The sequence below is a fragment of the Musa acuminata genome, chromosome BXJ1-6 (assembly GCF_036884655.1).
Source record: "Musa acuminata AAA Group cultivar baxijiao chromosome BXJ1-6, Cavendish_Baxijiao_AAA, whole genome shotgun sequence".
Taxonomy (NCBI): Eukaryota; Viridiplantae; Streptophyta; class Magnoliopsida; order Zingiberales; family Musaceae; genus Musa; species Musa acuminata.
The window spans coordinates 208,818-229,492 of record NC_088332.1 but is presented as its reverse complement, the minus strand read 5'-3'; the positions used below and the strand labels follow the sequence as shown (position 1 = coordinate 229,492).

Here is a 20,675-nt window from a genome sequence, read left to right as displayed (position 1 = left end):
TTATCCAATTCAACGGGATACCAAATCCCAGTGAAATCAAGAAAACCCCCGTAGTCCGGAGTTAAAACAAGCAATAGCATATGCACAATTAAGCTATGATCCAGTGGATAAATTTCAAAATGTTAAAACCTTGAAATGTCCACTTCTTTTTATAAACAATGTTTTGCCCATAACCGATTCAGCATAGCCTCTCAAATTGCTAATAATATTGGTTCATGCTATTAATATTGGTTCATGTATTGGTTCATGTGCAGACAAGTTGCTAATAATATTGAAGGTTCATGCTATTATTTGTCCATGTGCAACCTGGTTTTAGATCAACCACCTTAGACAAGCTTCAACGAGATCATTGATCAAAGAACCACAATCCTAAAACAAATATGAAAACATGAAAATTGATGAATTAAAGTCTGCACTTGTAAAAACAGATGAAGCCTTAAGACAAACCCAGTGTATAAAGGACAAATAAAAACTACGAGTACCAAGGGGAAGCAAGAGATGAGATCATTCAATCTTGTCGTGAAGCGTCACCACCAGGTCATGGGCATCATCCAAAAGCTTCCAGACATCCAGCTGTCCAGCCATGCTATTGCACTCTCGTAGAATTTCATCCATGCTGCTGTACATCTCAATGATCAACTTCCTCCTCTGCAGCACCGAGGCTGCGATGGCATACAGCAGCAAGTCCTCTGTGGGAGGGGCACGCAACCTCATTCTCCCCCAAGCTGACTTCCCATATCCTACCCGAATTGCCGCCTGATCTGCCCACATTACCTCCCAGAGGCAGAGTGTCTGCTCGAAGATGAGCTCCCTTCGGAAAACAACCACCACCATTCTGTAGACAAAGAAGCAGTCTTCAGCTTGTAGCTTCTCCAGGTGCTGATACAGGTGTGAGTCCTTGAACTTGATAATCTTGGAGACTATGTTCAGTTGCCTCCGGATGCCTACCTCATCAAGCCTAAAATTGTGCCTAGCTTTCTTCATAAAACCGACAAAACACCAAAATGCCTCATGGTCCTCCTCCATGACAGCAAGGATAGGGGTCAAAAGATCACTCATACCTTGGCAATAGCCAATCTCAGGGTCATATAATGCATATGCCTCAAGAATGGCAACAAGACGTGCAGCATGGTAGATTCTGCATGGTTCCAAATCATCATAATCTGTCAAACCGACAGCACCAGCAGACTGGAGGGCTTTGACCTCAGGGATTGCAGCTTGAGCTGGAGAGTAGGCAATCCACTCTGCATTGGCTCGGATGGCATCTAGACGGATGATACGTTGCCATGTGGCAAAATCCTCAGCTGTTCGATTTGCCTTAGTGATGTTTCCCTTGACTGAAGATATCTTTGCAAATCTGCAATCCATGTTTGGTTTTGCAGGAGAGGACATCAGCATGCTTTCAGGTTCTTCGATGGAGGACTTACTGTCCGATGATTCCGTCTCATCTTCAGATACATCCAAATGAGTGAGACCACTGTTGACATCTTCATCCACGGTGGTTAAGTTGGAAGCAAATATTTCCTTGACTGGTTGCTCTAAAGTTCCATATTCTGTGCTTCCTTGTTCAATTGAGAGTGACTCCTGGGCACAATAAACTTCTTCGGAACACACAGAATCACATCCTTCCACAAAACAAGGACTGTCGGCATTACCCATTTCAACTATTTCTTTTAACTCCTTGTGATCATCCCTGCTAAGTTTCAAATGTTGCTGACACCGCCTCCTTAGTTTCTCATATTCTTTCCTGTACAAATAGTGCAATAATTGGTATGTTAGCCTCAAGGTACCAGCAGCCAAAAGTAAATTCATAAGAATTAGAGATCGCCCTATCCTGGTGAACAAAGAGGAGCATAACTGCTCAAAAAATCACAGACAAACATGTATGTGCATGTATAACTTATAAAAACTGGAAATAATTAGAGGAGGAGAATAGGCTGAGTACCTTTTTTGGACTTGAATGGCATTTCTTTCAGCCCTTGAACTGTTCATGTCATAGCTGAACAAAGAAGCAAGACAATCAAACCACTGAATAGCTTCTAGTAGTGCCACCCAAGTTTAAAACCTATCAAAATATAATGGAAGAGAATACAAGACAGAGAACTACATATTATGAATCTGGTGTCTAAGAAAGCCATGAGATCTAACGTTTTTGTTCAGGACAAGATATTTTAAACTTCATTAACATTTTGGCATGCAAGAGCTGTACAAAATTTGAAAACTTAAATGACATTGGACCTGACTTGTATCATGAGGTTGTGCACATCCAATCCACCTAGAACCATAGTAGCAAAAGTCTAGTGCACTCGGCTACCCTAATATTTACTAATTTAAAAGAACTTGATGAAAATATAAGATACTTGGATATGCCATTTAAATGTGAATATGAGCTTTTTCTCTCATTCTTATGTAATAATTCTTTTGATTTGTCCTGATTGTTGATGTAGTATGCAGTATTTTTTCATCAAGCAAATCCAAAATAACATTACAAGGTTGTTCACTTTGTGCGTATTATTCTTTTTTGACTTAAACATGACATCTCATTGGTTGTGATATGGTCCTTTAGACATTCCATGTTCATGTCTATTAGATGCATGCCTGGTGCAAGCCTTCGATAAGACAAATGAAACATGTTGTCAGTGGGGTATTAATTTCTTCTATTGGTATGTACTAAAGCTAAGCAGTGTTCTTGGTGGACCATTGATGAGGGCTTCTATGGGTAACCTGCCTTATTTCCAGCAACTCCAGTCAATGGTTACCTATTGGATGATGAAGTGGCAGTCATATCAATGCCTACTTGGCATCATTCTGACCCAGAGATGGTGTTGGCTGAAGAGAACTTATCACATAATTTACGAAGGCAACATTCCTAATATGCAGGACAACATGCAATCCTAACTCAGAAGGTTTTCGAGTTCTTAAAGCAACTAGTACTGCAGCGAACAGGATTGGGAATACAATAGATAGTTAAAGGAGGCTTCTGAACAAATCAGAAGATCCAAGCCTAATTTCAGTAGGACTGCAGCAGCCTACAAGTTGGAAACCAACTGCAACAAATCACAGAAGACTAAGCATGCTTCTACCAGTGATTTCATAAGGCACTCGGGTGCTCGCCTAAGCGCGTGGGCGAGGCAAGGCGAGGCGAGGCCCAAGCGCCTCGTTTAATGTCCAGGCAGCACGCTTCAAAGAGGTGCCACCTCGGCACTTTGCTCGAGCCTAGGAGTCGGGCGCTTTAGGCGAGCGCCTGGTTTAAACCAAGCGATCGAACCAACTTTTTGGGTCTGGTTCGGTCGCATTTGCGTTAGTTGATTCACAGCCGCCCCCTCGCAACTTCCCCCAACCCCAATCCTACTCACGATTCCGCCGCCAACTTTTCCTCTCTGTTGTCGCTGCCTCTCTTAATTGTCGTTGCTCTCCGCTACCGCCCGTTGTTGCTTCCACTGCTACTGTCGTTGCTCTCCGCTGTCATTACCCCTGCCACTACCGTTGCTCTCTATTGCCACTGTCGTTGCTCTCAAACAACAACCTCCTGTCCGCAACTCAGTTCTCACCGTGACTCAGCTTCTCACCTCGGTCTCCTCACACTCTACCGTTAACAGTAGAGAATATTTTTAAAATATTAAAATATTTTAAGATTTTAAGACTTTAATATTTTAAAATATATTTTTTATATTTTAATATTTTAGAGCGTCTCGGGCGTTTTAAAATCTTAACGCCTTTTGGCGCCTAACGCTTTTTAAATCACTAGCTTCTATTAGCCCATAGGCCATGATATCCCGTAACAAGAAGTCTAATGGCCTGACTATCCAAACTCTAACTATATAGACAGATTATATAGACAATCCATAAAGTTTGTACGAACGGGTTAGTGGAACCCATTTGAGGTTTGACTTAGGCTGTTTGACCCCTAAATAATGTAAGGGAGCAACAAAAATGTTCGGCTTCATTGATGGATTATTTTAGACTAGTTCAAGTTCGTAGTTAGATCAAGAGATTTGGGCAATAGCATCCTCGTAAAAAAATGTGCTTGTACTACATCTTCTCTTCTATATAACAAACTGTTTGGTTTAGTTAATTAGTCATCAGTTCAAATTCGGCTCATGCTTGGACTACATCTTCTCTTCTATATAACAAATTGTTTGGTTTAGTTAATTAGTCTTCAGTTCAAATTCGAGAGGCTTTTTTTTCCACCTTAAATCAGAGAAGTAAGACATACAGGCAGCACTCTTAACATCAGCCACTTCATGGGGGTTTCCATTCAGACTACTTAGGTGGAATATTGTGGCCCATAGTTTGAACCATCTTCTAGCTTCTTCCCAAATGTTGGTACAAAAAAAATACTTGGGATTATTTCTTGGATATATAAGGTTAAACAGAAACAAACAAAATAGATCCTCCTCTTCATAGCAAGTATCGATATTACAAAGAAAGTATCTCCTTTCCATAGCTAGTATTGATATTTCAAAGAAAGTATCACCCAAAAGAGTTTTATCTTAGATTGATAGGTAAAATATCCAGTGGAACCATCTTTAACTGGAATTATATCATGTAACCAACTCCAACTAGATGAAAAAAATGCTTGTATTATAGTGACAATAACAACTACATCCTTAGTCCCTTTAAGTAGATACACTTGTTCTCCACCAACTTTCCTCTCATTGGTGCTCCTATAATAAATTTATTTTTTCCCCAATATTTCATTCATTTGTCTAGGAAAGCATTAAGATCATATTTCGAAAAACTAAAAGATTATTGCAAGCTATGAGAATATGTAATTTTTTTATTGATTTTAACATATTATATTCAAAAGTTCTTGTATTATAGTCTATAGAGCATATTATTAAAAATATGCACTCTCAATGTTCTATCTGGGGATTATAGCACTAGAAACAAATGTGTAAGTTGACTGGTTAACAGACAACCAGAAGCAAGGAAATAATGGCCCCTATTTTTATCAATTCCCTGAAGGTAGAGGAAAAATTTTGATGGGATAAGCAGAGGGAAGAAGATAACAAGATGGTTCATAAGTCTTACACCCCGAGGAGGAAAGGCCAAACTTCATCTCTGATGCTTGGATCGATTCCCTGATCACAGGTAAAATGAATACATCAATGGAACTTCCTCGAACTAATCTCTAGACAGTTGAAACAGATCCTATAACATAAACAAATGAGATAAATGAAACCAGTACTCACTCCACTACGAACTTTCTTTAATAATTTCACTCCACCACCACGGAGCCTTCCATCTGGTGAGAAGAAATCGTTCCATTGCTGCCTAGTCAATAGATGTTTTCGTTTCCGTCGAGACCATGGTGATTTAAGACTACCTCTGAAAAAAAAAAAAGTCATTGATGTTAGCTAGCATGCTAAAGCAGAAAAGGTGAAGGACATTGGCAGAAAGAAAATCATGATGTTAATATTTACTAATATCAAGGACAATGACAATCATAAAGGGCATTAAAAAGTTAGAACCATTAGTGAATATGTAACTTCTGATCAAGAACACAATCTCCAACTTCATATTAAGATAAATGCTAGGATATAAATCGAGAATCAATTGCTGGAATCAGTTTTTAAGTCAGAATCCTATACGATCAGTTAATACCTATCACATGAAACTAGTAAGATGATTCTCAATGTCAATCACTCTGCAGAACATCAGAACATAGTGCTCAATGACATGACTAAGATCCACATACCCCAGCAAGACCGACAAGGATTAGCTAGTTATCACTTGAGATTAAGGTAGGAATTATTTCGGCAGACATCAAATTGATCTCTGGTTAGTTTTTCTTCATCTACGGAACAAACAATCACTTAGAATATACTGAAGTAGAGCAACTACAGACCTTCGCTAACAGCTAAAAATAGTGAATCAGCTACAGCATTCATGGACATACATAGCATGTAGACGCATGAACAGTAGGGAACAAGACACCAGGTTTGCTTCTACATATCAACAATCTTCTTATTTCGTGTGACAGTTTAAGCAACTGGTAACATACAAAACTCCAACCCTCTGTGTCTCTCACTTGTCCATATTGGAGAAGGGAAAACCGTTCTATTTAACAAGAAGTCGAGGAAATTTTAAAAGGTAAATCGAAGACGAGGAACGAGAAAGAATCAAGAAAAAAGAGAAAGAGGTGAAGAGGACTAACCGATCGGGAACAGGTGAGGGTGCGACAACGAGAAGAGATCTCAAATGGGTCCATGACGACTTAGGCGACGACGACGAAGATGGTGAGGACGAAGAAGCCGATGAAGTATGGGATCGTCGGAGAGCTTTCATCTATGAACACTTGTATTCGTTCGTCTAAAATGTTCGATCTTTCTTATTCCTTTTTATCCTATTTCTCAAACGGGGTTTGGGGAAGCAACGGAAAGGGGGTTCCCTTCTTTCCCTTTTTTTTTTTTTTGTCTTTCTTTCTTTCTTTCTTTCTTTCTTTCTTTTGTTTACCTACGGGAGGAGATGACGAGGGTGGCGGCCAAGGCGAGACCGGCCATGGCCGTCACGCCCAGCGCTACACCGGCATGCCAACGCCCGCTGCCGCCGCCGGTGCCCAAGATCCAAGCGCCGCCACCGCTGACGCCCGCCGCCGGCCTGAGGAAGCTTCCGATCCCGTGCTCCACCCAGCCCCAATCCCACATCGAGTCGCCCGCCACCCGGATCCGTTTCCAACCATCACAAGCGACCGCCTCCGACGGCCCTAATCACCAGCCCTAACTATTCCCTCCTATCCCTCTCTGTTTTAGATGTGTGTTCGGTAGAAACCGGGGAAAGTGACTGTTCGCACCCAGCAAGATAAAAGGGTAAAGGGTTTTGCCACACAACTAAGAGCATGGAGAAGAGGATTGAGACTCCGAGGACAGTACACGGTACCTTTAAAATGATATTTTTGACCCCCTGAAAACTTTATTAGTGCCTATTCCAATAAGATGCATGCGACGTATTCACTCATTGAAGGACGTTCTTTAAACTTTATTAACATGTAAAATAATAAATTATAATATATATTATTTGAACATATTTTGATTGTTCGATTTGAGAATTAAACGAGTGAAAATGTTATTGAGTCTTATATCCAAATCATGTAAAATTATATTGAGGCACTCCCTATGAATATCTTTCCAAAACTTTATATATATATATATATATATATATATATATATATATTAGGAATTAAATTTGAAAAAAAGGATTCAAATAATTGACAAAAATGATAAGGGTTTTTTTTAGCTATTTAGATTCTTTCAAATTTATCTACAATCATTATTGGTAGAGGTTAACCTTGATTTATCGGATGGATGCAAATAATTGAAATATTTAAAAATATATAAAATATCTAAATATTTAAAGGAATACATACATACACTATGTTAGAAGAATTTAAGGCTATTTCTTTAGTCTTTAGTCATAGGATACCAATTATACATCTTTTACTAGAAATGTAATGACTTTATCTGCACTTGAGTTAGATGGATCCTTAGCTCTTTTTAGTTAGCCTTCATAACAAACGGAATAAAAATAGGTAACTGGTTCCATGAGATTGAGCGATTTAATTTTTCGTTTACCATTTACGGATCAAGATAGAGAGAGCTTGCATTGAAAGGAGTAGTATCATGTAATTCAAATTATATAATCTTCTTTTTTTCCTTTTGTGATATAGGCTGCTTTGATTGCATTTGGTAGTTGTTGTTTTTGTATCTTTAAAGTTGATACATTGAAAATGATATTATGTAATTTTATCTTCTTCTTTTTTTTAATTGCTTTAGTTAATAATTTTTTTAGAGTTTGCCGATCATAATAGAGTTAATGCACTAAAATGGATATTATGTATTTTTATCTTTTTCTAAACCTATACTGTGTTTTGATGTGGCATGTTAATTTCTATATTATTTCATCCTCTAAAGATGTTGGTGGAGTTGATACATTGGAAGGGGTATTATGTCATTTTAATCTTTAAATTCTATTTTAGATTAGACCACTTAGATTGATTGCAAGTGGCATGTTTTTTTTACATTATTTTGTTCTTTAAGTATCATGGTAGAGTTGATACATTGAAAGGAGCACTGTGTATTTTTATTTTGAACTTCCTCACTACTTTGAATGCATGTGAGACAAGGTTAGCTAACTCGAGCTCATCCTCTTGTCCTCCGTCATCTTTTTCTTTGTCAACGCAACAAGGGGCTTGATTTGGATGGTACTGTATATCTTTGTTATGTCATGCAAATGATTGCCTTAATTAATACTGGATGTGCAGTTCAAAGGAGTTGAACAACACTGATAAATTCATATTTATTTTGCTTGATTGATTTGCTGAGGCTTGTGGATAATGAATCGGAAGGTGTGACTTTGGTTGACCAAACCATTATTGGATTGGATTTGACACAATCTGATCGGGCTCCATGTCATCATCATCTTAAAATTAAGCATGTTTAGTACTATTAGCTCTATCTTAACTTCTAATCATAGTGTATATATATATATATATATATATATAGAGAGAGAGAGAGAGAGAGAGAGAGAGAGGGGGATATATTTTGACCAGGGATCAACGAGCAATCAATTGGCTAATGTCTCACACCACACCACTTAATTGATGAGTTGATCATCTTATCCGATAGCCTGTTCCTAGCCACGAGTCAAAGAGATTCGAATGACTAGTCAAACAAGACGATCAATAATAAAATTGGATAACGGACAATTCAAAGGAAAGGAATTTACTAGCAGCAGTTTGGCTAATATTTTCCTCCGCACATCACTACCATGGTAGTGGGATCTATTTGCATCACTCATTGTAGTCGCTGCAACACGCAAAAACAGTTCAAAAACTAACTAAGAAAGATATTTTATTTTATGATTGTGACATAATATTTCAAAGAAATTACTTTATTTTTTAAAATATATTTAACTTGTTCCTTTAGAGTTTGATTCATTTGCTTTTGTCGCTGAACTTGTAATTGTTTTAGGGTCGTCCCCTATTCGAATTAAGATCCCAACCCTCAGACTTTTGCAGGACGAACAGAAATATATGTTTGTAATTAGACGGGGATGTCCTTTTTGTGTATATCTTTTGATCTAGAATATTAGCTGCGGGAAAAAAGTCTAATATAATTTGCGATAGTGGCTCTCTTGTACAAGCTACTAAACCTTTTTGCCAATGGCCTCAAGCGCTATCTATGCTTATAAATCATTGTACGGGATATATTTCATCCGGTTGACTTGAATAATTAAGCAGGAGTACGCATACAAATCCTGATATCCTAAAGTTCGTAGGCTATCTTGTGGTGCTGATGTCGTATTGAGAATGAAGACGTTGACGCACAATCTGAGATGTTGGAAGAAGGCTCTAATGATTCGGTCATTACAGAAGATTATACATATACAGACTGTTAGGCAAGATGATTGGATGATGATGATGATGACATGGTGCATAAGTTAATAGGTAGTGCGCTGGAATTAATGGAAATTACGTGATTTTAACCACACATTTGACTTGTGTTGATAAAGAAATTGGAAATTTTTTGTAATAAAGATTCAACCCAAAAGAGTAATTGCTGCTTTGCCTTCCTTTTTTTTTTTTTTTTTTTTATTGTTCTGATAATGATCAAGAAACCACCTTCTTTGGATGAGTCTGAGCTTGATTTGCCACCGGTAAATTGGGTCGGTTGAGATAGCACCAACAAACGAGCCGAGCCGAGACGAATCCTTCCACTGTGCTTGCTGGATTCTTTGAACGACGTGGTATTTATCCCCTCCAGGAACGGAAGAAGGCGAAGGCGGAGGCGGCGGCGGCAGCAGCAGCAGCAGCAGCGTGATGGAGTTCTGCCCGACGTGCGGGATGCTGCTGCAGATCGAGCGGGCAAGCCAAGGGCGGAGGTGCCGCCTCTTCTGCCCCACCTGCCCCTACGTCTGCACCATCTCCAACAAGGCTGATCACCTCACTACACTCCTTCCCTTCTCTTCTATTTCCTGTCTCCCTGTTCACCCTTGGCGTTGGTCTTTTGTCTCCTCAGATGGTCATCAAGCATAATTTGGTGAAGAAAGAATTGGAGCATATCTTTAGCGGCGCCGACAGCATGAAGTTTGCTCCAAGAACTGCAGGTGAGTAGTTGGCTACTTGGTGAATTGCCATACTCTCTTCTTCTTGCTTCCGGGGTTAAAAAACATTTGCGAACCTGAGTATTGGGAGATCAAAAAGCCTAACAAAAATTCCATGAGATGCAAGTCTCCTAAGCCATCACACCCTACTCCTTTACAAGGAGTGACAGGATCAAGACGCTGTCACCTAAAAGATTTGTGTTGGTCTCGGTTTTATTCATCAGTCTTGCATTCTCTTGCACACTCTTCCAGTAACCAACCGTTCCCTAAGTTTTCTTGAACCCACCCCTTGTTATCATGAGATGATGCGTAAGCTTTCGTTATCATCCACTCCGTTTCCAAGTAAACAAACGGCTCGACATAGTAAACCCGGTTCATCATGTTCCCGAGGTTAATTGGTGAATCGTTCGTTACTAGTGAAGCTACGCTTCTAAATTTGTTGTATCATTCATTACGTGCAAACCCAATTATGTGGCTACAGCCCATATATAGTACTTTGGTTTCTATATGATCTATTAGCTCAGCTTAATACCTACGCCTTGGTCTCGATTCGTAATGTAGTCCTGATTTGAAAATGACAAATTTGAGTAAAATACTCATCCTCACACCGACGCCTATAATTTTTGCAGAAATTTCGAGATAAAGAAAATTATAGCACATTATGAGAAATTAATTGATCAGTTGGATATTTGGGAGCTACCCAAAAAATTATTAATTAAATTATAATAGTTATCAGATCACAAGGCCTTTCCAAATGTAATCTAGAGAAAATTTAATGCCACTCGATACTAGATTCTTTTACTGCTTCGTATTTTTGTTGCAGCCTTCACCATTATTTGATGCGCGCATTAGATTATCATGATCAAGTAGGTAAAACTCCGTAATGCTTCTCTTATAAGGATATATTATATCTGTATGGATGTACCTACCTGCAGCAACCTGCCCAAGGTGTCACCACGGAGAGGCATTCTTCAGGCAAATGCAGATTCGTTCAGCTGACGAACCCATGACAACATTCTACCGATGCTGCAACGAGAGATGCAATTACGAATGGCGAGACGACTGATCTCATATCTGATGCGCATGGGAGTGGAACTGTTTTCGCTTTCTCAATCAAGCATCGGCGTACTCTTGTCCTATTTCTAATGCTTTCTGCATGCAGACCGGAAAGGAGAGGTAACCGATGGCAACATAAGATTTTGAACAGTCATAATGTATGTGCTTAACTATGCACATAATGTCGTTTCCTTTTTTTTTTTTGTTTTTTCGCTGTCAAATGTACGATAGCGAAGATTTAAGTGCGAAGTTTTCTATGCACACAACACGTTGCTGCTCGTTATGTCAAAGATTGCAGCAGCAGACAGTCGATGAGAAGGAGAAAACAACATATGAAGAGGAGGGAGGACGGCAAGTCCGACAAGTTCACGTGTCCATCCGGAGCAATTGTGCGTTAGAATTAAAGCATGAAGAGGAAGGAGGACAGGAGTCCTCCACACGAGTACGTCCTTTTTTCCTAGAGAGTAATGAAGTGATTGATGCAGCTGCAATCTAAAGTGATCCAGCAGCTCTAAACTACCCCCATATATTACTGATAATCTAATTAATAACTCCCTTTCCCTTGGATGAGGAATCTACATTTGTTTGTTTTTTTATGATAATGCATGTCATTGAAAGAAGAAACCCAAAACACTCACAAACAAACAAAAACACCTAGTCAAATTAGAATGGACTCCGTAGGAAGAATTAATGGAGTTTGTGATAAGAACAGACATGACATTGGACTGGGCGTGAGAATGTCCCATAACCAGGACAAGCTAGCATTGGAGGTGATATGGACAGGGCAGCACATCTCACTTGATGCCTGTCCTGTTGGCTTATTAATGCAGTACCACAGCTACCAAGAGCCTTGGGTAAGAAGGAAGATGATCCTAGAGCAGCATGTGGAAGGGTAAAAAATCTCCCTTTTACAAGCGAGAGATTATGTAAGCGGGTAAGTTAGTTAATAAGAAATGATATAAAAAATATGTAATTGATGTCTGATAATTTCATCGCTAATAAAATAAAAATTGATGATAATATATTTTAAATAAGAGTCTAACATTAAGTTAGAACATAGATCGGTGAAATCGATATTATCATAATATGTTATAAGAGTGGACTGATGGGTAATATATACAGTAGATTGGTGACCCAATTGAATTCAATAGTGGATCAACCGGTCAAGTTTGTTCTAAGAATACAATATAAGCTGATATAAATGTTTTATTATCAATATTGTCTACTCAATTAATATCGACGAAGGCATGAAAGCGAAGGAATGTGTATTCATAAAGAAAATGTTTATGATTGAGAGTCCCTTTAATATATTGTAATATATATTTTAGTATTGACTAATGTATAGTAAAGGATTGATATATAAACTCTAATAATTTATTGATTATAAATAATTGAAAATAAAACGGGGGTACTTCGAGTTATGCAAAAGAGTTCGATCAAGGAACGAAATAAGTGGTACACCATACTAAACCTATTCTATTCATAAGAGTAGGCGCATAAAATGATGGAAAAGATAACTCGAACATCATATTTATAGTTTTATCTATTACATTGTCCCCTACTTATTCATTTGATATCCTCATCCAGACTTTTTATGAATATTATATCTTTTTAATTTTGTTTAATCTTCAATTTTCAGTTCTAATTGTAGTGCACCTTATCATATTATTTTAACTTGTTAATAACTTTGATGTGGGAGGTTATGTTGATCTTGGTTTTTATGAATCCTGAAGATAAAAGAAAAAGACTGTGACTTTGGTGTTTAGTAGCAGCTTGGTCATCGAGAAGTGGCTAATTGCAAATAGGTTCAGAATGAGAGATGGGTAGTTTTGGAGAGAACAATAATTAGTTGGGAGTGCGAGAGAGAGAGAGAGAGTGGATACGCACCCAAATAGCTGGCTGCGAATGTCAAATCGATGACGTCCTCAGGGACGTGATCATGGGAGAACTTTCCATTCTCCCTACTCGGAGTTATACAAAAAAAAGTCAACAACAAACATTGATAGGGTAGAGTTCCTTTGATAATAATAATAAATTTATTATCACAGTAAAATTTAATTGGTTTATCTTATTTTTCTTAAAGATTTATAAAAATTCTTCAAAGCCAAATCTTAAAACTTTAAAAAAGATGTAACACCAACTGTTCGTCAACTTTAGGTTCGATACCAACCTTTATGAATCCTGTTACATTTTTTTATCTTTTAGATATATTCTTCATCGATAAAAAAATGATCAAAACATTACGAAAACTCAAAACCATTCAAATTCTTAAGTTTATTATCTAAAACTTTATAAAACCAAAAATATTCTATTTCGTAACTATCCTCAATGGTAAAAACTTCAAAAAAAAAAACAAAAAACAAAAAACCAAGATTCAACATTCTAGTTAAAAGTCTATCCCTAACTCCAATTAATTTTATGACTCTTGTAAGATTGGTTATTTTATATTTATGATGGAATCGTTCGTATAGTCTTTCGCCCTAAAAGGCTAAGAGGGTGGGATCGTTGGTACGATCCATATTTCCTTTTTCTATATTTTTTATTTTTAAACTTTAATCTTATTTTCAATATATTATTCCTTACCTTTCTACTGAGTTGCTCGGTGGAGCAACGCGTCGTTCCGCTCGCACATCGTTCAGATCGCGTTATCCGGCGAGCCGTTGCAACACTCTTTAAGTAGTTAGAAAAATCGCCCTTCCGTGTTGAGAAAGGAGGTTGGGCAACTAAGAAAAATAGCCCTTCCGTGCTTAGAACGGAGGTTGGGCAACTAACAGGTTGGTGATCCGATCCTACGTGTCGACGTCCGCAAATCATCAGTCTGAGGCGCCCGTGGTGGAACCCACCATGGCAGGCCGTCGTCGTGAAATGTTGTGAGATTGGAAATTATGGCAGTGCTTTTTCAGAAATAGCTAAAAGAGTACTCGCTAAAGAGAGAGAAAGAGCGCTAAACAGTGGTTGAACGGTCTTGCCATCTACCCCCAACCACCACACTTACACACACCGACAAGTAAATGCCTGCACCTATACTTATCCCTTGCTTCACACCCCCTCTTCGTTCTATGTTTTTCCCTTGACGCCTCTTGGAGGAGTTCATAGCGACCGCAAAAGCGACAATGGCGACAGCCAGCGAGCTCGATAACAAGCATCGCAGCTCCCTTGGTAACTAGGACTCTTCCTCCTCCTCCTCCTTACTCTCTCTCTCTCTCTCGCTTCCACCAGCATGATGCACCATCTGTTATGCTACCAACTCTGCTTCTGATGTGGATTGCAGGGGGAGCCGCAAAACTGGCGATGGCGGCGGCATTTTTGGTCGGGCTGGCGAGCTGGTACTACGCGGTGGAAATACGGCCGCCGCCGCCCACTCCGTGCGGGTCGGAGGACGGGCCACCGGTGACCGCGCCGAGGATTCGGCTGAGGGATGGACGGTTCCTGGCCTACTCCGAGACGGGGGTGCCCAGGGAAAGGGCTGCGTACAAGATCGTCCACTGCCATGGATTCGGCAGCTCCAGGCTCGACAGCCCCCGGTCCTCCCCGGTGAGCGAAAAACCCTAACCCTTCCTCGGTCTCCCCCTTTCATGTCGATAGGTTGAGTGTATTGGCAGCGATGGATGTGGATCGGAAGGGGAGGCGATCCAAGAGTCCCTCTCACTGAGCCACCAAAAACAGGGTCGGACGCCTTCCGATTGGTCCGGCTACCAAACCGGCCAAACCCCCTCCTCTCCCCGCCGCCCGCCCTCCGCCCTCCTTAATGGGAATGTGTCCTGTGTCCTCACCTGGTTGGTGGCTCGGGCCAAAATCATACTGTACCTCGTGCCAAGTTAAACACTGACACCCATTTCTCACCACCATGACTCCTCGGTCTGAGGTCTCTTTTGTGGGCCTACAGTTACCATTACCTGTTCCTTAGCACCTGTGTCGTAGCTGCTGTCTGCACCGTCATCAAAACAAAGTAATAGATGATATTTAAACCACTACTCGAACATTTCAAATGAATTTTATTGTTACAACCATCTTTGTAGTTTTGTGTTATTGATGAGTTAGTGACCTAAGAATTTTTTGTGTTGTCTTTTAGTTGACAATTAGGGAAACAAAATGATAATTATGCCTGTGAAGTCCAAAATTTGCTATATTTATGTGTAAGTTATCCCTGTTCAGCAATTAAAGGTGCTTCTATAACAAATATCAACTTTACAAGAGAACATTGAAGGGATCAATATTAAAAAAAAAATAAAGACATGGGAGAGAGGAACAATATACATTTCTTTAGTATAAATGTCAGTGAGCAAAAGAATGAAATCATCCTGTACAACTTCTGTGAGGTTCTAGTAATTTTCATGTTTAAAAGGTGTGGAAGTTGTGTTCTTGCTGAGTCATATATGGTTGCAACATTAGATTAGTAAGGTTGGCGAACTCACTATTTGATTTAGTTGAACACCGAGGGAGATGGTTCTTTCTTTGGTCCTCGAGTACCCATACATGACATTTAGACTGTTGAACTTGATTGTACATGGCTCAATAATCATAAAGTTCTTTAGTTTTTCTTATATTTCTTGGAATAAATTTTTTTATGTACACTAAAGTTAAAAAGTAATGTATATTAGCAGTAAGTCTTTAAATATTCTATGCAATCACAACATGTAATTGTTAATATTTGAACTTGCATTGTCAAGCTTGCACTTAGCAAATGTCAGAAAATTGATGGTTCACTGGACCTGACAAGTAGGATAAATTCCTTACAGTTCCTCATGATGAAATAAATAGTCGTTAGTAAAACCTTTATGTGACTATTAAGTTTCAGGTTTGAATACATCGTGTGGAAGTAGATTTTGCTCAGCCCTGCATAGTTGCAAACGTTGAAGTACTAAGGTTGCTATCCAAATTTTGATTGAATTGCTATAGAAGAGTTGAACACCACCTATACCTGAAGCTGACTTCTGAACTTGATTGCATTTAGATCATGAGTTAATAAGTTAGATTTTGGTTTCGAGTTCAAATGTATATTTGAATCCAACTGTGGCCCTTGTCAGATGGTCTCCTTCTAGATCACTTCTTGTAAGATCGAATTCCTATCAAACTAAGTCAGGGGATTTTTCGACTATAGCCCTTCTGACGGTCGTGTCACTTGGATCGATCACCAATTGCTTGTGGGCTTGATCTCCAATGGTGGCATGTTGGCATTTGATGTGGACATCCACGTTGGCTCCTAATGCTGTCACATGTCGGCACATGGTGGCCATTCGTTGTCACATCATTATCACTTATCAGTAACCCCCCACTTCTGAGTCAATGGGTCGTAGACCTATCGAGTTAGAGGCATGCTTTACAATATTGTTAATAATGATGGTAGCAATGGATGTGTTGTCGGTTAGTAGGTGTGGTCTATCTCGGTCTCATAAGAAGAATGTCGTCGAAAGACTTGTTCGATTCATATATCATACATTTTGGAATTAAAAAATTGAGACCATCATCAATGGCGGGAGGAGGCGTCATCATGGAAGTGACCACCAGCAACATCACCGATCCACTGCTACCTAGCAGGGTGTTGTACGCACGCAGCCTCTCTCACGCTGACGATAAACTCAAGAGCTTCCGGTCCTACCTCAAGTGGATGTGCATCAACCAGTTCGACGCTAAGTATGCAATAGTCTCGTGGTCGCTCTTCCTCCTCCTAGGCATCTTCGTCTTCGCTACCTCCCACTTCGTCCTCTCCTATGCCCCCACCTATATTACTTATGATGTGGTGCTATAGCTCTCCCTCACCTCCTCCTTCGACCTCTCCTACCTTTGCTTCTCTACTTTCGTCCTTACAGCCTTCGTCGTTTCCTCTTCCTCGACAAGATAGATTTTTTTTTAAAACTTAAATTACACATGTCATTATATTGATGATTTATTATGAGTCAACATGCCACATAAGTAGACTCTAATGTTTGTCAACTCAGACTTGGGAGGGGCTTATATGCTACGTTTTTTAAAATGTAAGAGTTATTTTAGATACGAACAAAATCATAAGGGCTCAAGTGATCCATGATCAAAACCATAGGGACTAAAATATATCTTTATTTTTAACTTAAATTACATATGTTATTATATTAATAGTTTATTATGAGTCAACATGTCACGTAAGCAGACTTTAACGTATGTTAACTCAGATTTGGCGGGATGAGTTTATATGCTATGTTTTAAAAAATGTATAAGTTATTTTAGACATGAGTAAACTATAAGGGCTTAAGTGGTCCATGACCAAAATCACAAGGGCTAAAATGAACCTTAACCCTATTATAGACTTCATATGCCCTCGAAGCATTTGGACTCTTGGATTTATAGACTTTAAAACTTTTAGCTTTTTCATTTAATAAGGTTCAAATGTCTTCCGCATCAAGCTCCTTATCAATGGTCGACCGTGAGTTGAGCGGTTCTCCAGTTTCATCGCCATTTTCGGCATCAGTTTTCGCAACTCTCCCTCTCCAATGAAAGGGTCGGAGTCGTTGCTACGAGGGGGAATACCTTTTCCGAGGTGAGCCCATCAAGTAGTTGAGCCTCGCAAACTGCGTTGAGGTTGTATGACTTTGACTCTTAGATATCTAAGGTTTACCCAATACACATCAAAGAGGCTTTTAACATTCCTACCAAGATTGAGCTAATGGATCCTCGTCTTGGTGATCGACCATACAGGGAGTGTCGAAGGCTTGATATCTCCCCTTAGGGTTAGAATATATATATATATATATATATATATATATTTGTTTCTTCACGGAGGGGGTGGCCTGTCAACTTAGCATGGTTCATAGGGAAGTTTTGGAACTTGATTCTGAGGTTGAGTGGGTTGGACCAAGAGTGACATCGCCAGTTATTTGTTGCCCTATTCGACGAGTTCACTACCATCTTCCAAATGAGCAAGGCTTGGCTCAAGTGATAGAAAGAAAGAAGAACTCATCTTCTTTTTTGATTACCTTCCTCGCATATGTAAAGGACTGAATGCATTCGATTTCTAATAAGGATTACTAATCCGTAATTTTTTGTGGAATCTTTTTTCATTAGTGGTTGTGAATGACTAACTTTATCAATCTTTTTGATCTTGGTTCTGTACAAATTAGATTTCTAAAAAAGATTACTAATTGTTATTTGAGCAAGTTAAATTTTGATTGTCTGAGTTGATTGTCTGAGTTAGGGGCATTTATTACTATAGCCCTTATCAAATTAGTATTTGAACTTAAAGCGATTAGACTAGTCAAACTAAGCAAGAGCTGAATGTCTCTCTCTCTCTAGGAACACGCTTGGAGTCATTTTATAGGCAACTCTGGTGACAGTTATCCCTATGACCATCGACGAAAAATGAGAAATAGTTAATGACCCCAGCGGAGTAGTGGTATTGTGTTCGGCATGTTCGATGCCCATAACGTCTGAACATGCTGACTGTCAGTTGCTCGGTTGGTTGCACACAGCATCTGATCTGACCCTCACTTACCTATGGGTCTAAACACACGAGTGTCACTCGGATCAATCACCACGTGCTTGTGGGCCTGAGCTCCTATGGTGGCATGCTGGCGTCTGACGTGGCCATCCGCACTGGCTGCTCATGCTGTCATATTGCAGCACTTGGTGCCCGTCATGTCATTCTCACATCATAACACTATTCGAGAAGAAACATTCTAATGTGTATTAGCATGTTAGCTATATTACCTACATGTCAAACAGGTCATTCAGTAGCTTTACAATTGCATCCGTTTGGTTATTAGGAAGCATAAATTATTTTATGGTTGCATAAAGATATGACAGGTTTGCTTTCTCTCTCTCTCTCTCTCTCTCTCTCTCTCTCACACACACACACACACATAAATTTAGGGTCTTACTATATGCTACTTGAGAAGGCTCGTAAGTTATCAACTCTTCAAATAATTCTTTGTGATGGCAGGAATTGATAGAGGAGTTAGGTATATATATAGTAGGTTACGACAGAGCTGGATATGGTGAAAGTGATCCCAATCCCAGTCGTTCACTGAGGAGCGAGGCGTCAGATATCGCGGAGCTGGCAGATGCTTTGGAGCTGGGCCCCAGGTTTTACCTGATTGGGTTCTCCTTGGGTGGCCATGCTGTCTGGGCGTCCATTAAGTACATTCCAGATAGGTAACCGTCGTTTGCTAGACTACAATGTCACGTACATAGTTCAGGGTGTGTTTGCCGCCGCCGCCGCAGCAGCCTTACAAATAGATGGGTTTTACCTCCTGCAACATCAGACTGAGCAAGCATCTGAGAATGTTGCAATTCATTTCAGGATTGCTGGAGCTGCTATGATGGCACCAGTAATAAACTACAGATGGCCTGGGTTCCCGCGGCATCTATCAGAGGAGGCTTACAGAAAGCAACAGCCTGGAGATCAGTGGGCATTGCGAGTTGCATATTATGCCCCCTGGTTGCTGCATTGGTGGATGAAACAGTCGTGGTTGCCTTCCTCCACCGTTATCAAAGGTACAACCCATCTGCCCAACCGCTTGGATGCACAACTTCGTGAGTACGTCATGAAGAACAGTGGAATGTTCGAAGAGGTTGGTGCTACCCCAGTGTCCTTTTTTTATATTTTTTATTTTGACCCATTTCAACTGTCCAAGGAGCTTTGTAGTATGACGCTGCAAGAACTGAAGAATGCAAGCGTCACTGTGCTTGCAGAGGCGGAAACTTGCCACTCAGCAAGGCATGCTTGAGTCGTTTTACCGAGACATGATGGTGATGTTCGGGAAGTGGGAATTTGATCCGATGGATCTCTCGCAACCGCCCTTTCCAGTTCATCTATGGCATGGGGATGAAGACGGGCTCGTGCCGGTTACTCTACAGCGATACATCTGCAGCCGCCTCAGCTGGATCAACTACCATGAGCTGAAGGAAACAGGGCACTACTTGGGAGGTGTGCAGAGCTTGGTTGATGTTGTCCTCAAGACCTTGCTAGTGGCGTCGGTTTCGGCATGACCACGTATTTATCAGTTTGGAAAAAGAAGCACCCACAGGAAGCGGAATGCGTAATTCATACATGGGAGGGATAATAATTAGATCGCACATGCCCTATTTTAACAATGCATCCATTACTTATGCGAGATCACCCACCATATACACATTGTTAGAGATATATATATATATATATATATATATATATATATATATATATATATATATATATATATATATATATATATATATATGCTTGCATTGCGCTTTGACTATTGAATAATTAACGCCTGAACTTTGGTTGCATCCACTTGTGGATAAATTTATGGTTCAAATTTCTTAGACGGAGAGCAGAGAGATCTGGAGAGAACTTAGCATAACGTTTTATTCAATCAGCTCGGATCGACGGCCGGCACGGGCAGCGGGCACCTAAAGGAGCCACAATGTGTACTGTTTTCACTACGGCATTAAGAGGAGTAGTAGTAGCATTTAAAGAAGACAAGTTGTAGCCGTAAGTTGAGCCATCATTAGTAATAGTAGTTAGAGAAAACGTGAAAAAAAAAGAGTAAAAATTGATC

At 39.8% G+C, this 20,675-nt stretch overlaps 3 protein-coding genes across 7 annotated transcripts; 2 read left to right on the top strand and 1 right to left on the bottom strand.

Moving 5' to 3' along the window:
• Window positions 1-370: 370 nt before the first annotated feature.
• LOC135675474 (rab GTPase-activating protein 22-like) lies at window positions 371-6,832 on the bottom strand. 2 transcript variants are annotated; one of them, XM_065185645.1, is made up of 5 exons: window positions 6,161-6,832; window positions 5,196-5,331; window positions 5,035-5,084; window positions 1,946-1,999; window positions 371-1,747 (listed from the first exon to the last, which is right to left on the bottom strand). In XM_065185645.1, the coding sequence occupies exons 1-5, from the start codon at window positions 6,289-6,291 to the stop codon at window positions 505-507; spliced, it is 1,614 nt and encodes a 537-aa protein (XP_065041717.1). In that variant the 5' UTR covers window positions 6,292-6,832; the 3' UTR covers window positions 371-504. The 2 variants fall into 2 exon arrangements, with proteins under 2 accessions (XP_065041717.1, XP_065041716.1); XM_065185644.1 differs by having other exon boundaries at window positions 6,460-6,832.
• Window positions 6,833-9,571: 2,739 nt separating this feature from the next.
• LOC108951703 (uncharacterized) lies at window positions 9,572-11,738 on the top strand. 3 transcript variants are annotated; one of them, XR_001976238.2, is made up of 4 exons: window positions 9,572-9,934; window positions 10,020-10,107; window positions 11,040-11,280; window positions 11,397-11,738. XR_001976238.2 is itself a non-coding variant. In XM_018820499.2 (3 exons), the coding sequence occupies exons 1-3, from the start codon at window positions 9,821-9,823 to the stop codon at window positions 11,168-11,170; spliced, it is 333 nt and encodes a 110-aa protein (XP_018676044.1). In that variant the 5' UTR covers window positions 9,572-9,820; the 3' UTR covers window positions 11,171-11,738. The 3 variants fall into 3 exon arrangements, 1 of the variants encoding a protein (XP_018676044.1); XR_010514714.1 differs by having other exon boundaries at window positions 11,392-11,738; XM_018820499.2 differs by having other exon boundaries at window positions 11,040-11,738.
• A 2,412-nt stretch (window positions 11,739-14,150) lies between these two features.
• Window positions 14,151-20,258, top strand: LOC103971128 (uncharacterized). Of its 2 annotated transcripts, none has more exons than XM_065185641.1 (5): window positions 14,151-14,319; window positions 14,432-14,694; window positions 19,073-19,284; window positions 19,433-19,703; window positions 19,825-20,258. In XM_065185641.1, the coding sequence occupies exons 1-5, from the start codon at window positions 14,274-14,276 to the stop codon at window positions 20,119-20,121; spliced, it is 1,089 nt and encodes a 362-aa protein (XP_065041713.1). In that variant the 5' UTR covers window positions 14,151-14,273; the 3' UTR covers window positions 20,122-20,258. The 2 variants fall into 2 exon arrangements, with proteins under 2 accessions (XP_065041713.1, XP_065041715.1); XM_065185643.1 differs by having other exon boundaries at window positions 14,162-14,319; window positions 19,778-20,014.
• Window positions 20,259-20,675: the final 417 nt, after the last annotated feature.

Coding starts and splice junctions, on each gene's coding strand:
- LOC135675474 (XM_065185644.1), bottom strand. CDS start 6,650: ATGTGGGATTGGGGCTGGGTGGAGCACGGGATCGGAAGCTTCCTCAGG. Junction 5,332..6,459: donor CTCGTCATCTCCTCCCGTAG/GTAAACAAAAGA, acceptor TTTTTTTTTCAG/AGGTAGTCTTAAATCACCAT. Junction 5,085..5,195: donor TAAAGAAAGTTCGTAGTGGA/GTGAGTACTGGT, acceptor ACCTGTGATCAG/GGAATCGATCCAAGCATCAG.
- LOC103971128 (XM_065185641.1), top strand. CDS start 14,274: ATGGCGACAGCCAGCGAGCTCGATAACAAGCATCGCAGCTCCCTTG. Junction 14,320..14,431: donor CAAGCATCGCAGCTCCCTTG/GTAACTAGGACT, acceptor TGTGGATTGCAG/GGGGAGCCGCAAAACTGGCG. Junction 14,695..19,072: donor ACAGCCCCCGGTCCTCCCCG/GTGAGCGAAAAA, acceptor TTGTGATGGCAG/GAATTGATAGAGGAGTTAGG.
- LOC108951703 (XM_018820499.2), top strand. CDS start 9,821: ATGGAGTTCTGCCCGACGTGCGGGATGCTGCTGCAGATCGAGCGGGCA. Junction 9,935..10,019: donor TCTGCACCATCTCCAACAAG/GCTGATCACCTC, acceptor TTGTCTCCTCAG/ATGGTCATCAAGCATAATTT. Junction 10,108..11,039: donor GTTTGCTCCAAGAACTGCAG/GTGAGTAGTTGG, acceptor ACCTACCTGCAG/CAACCTGCCCAAGGTGTCAC.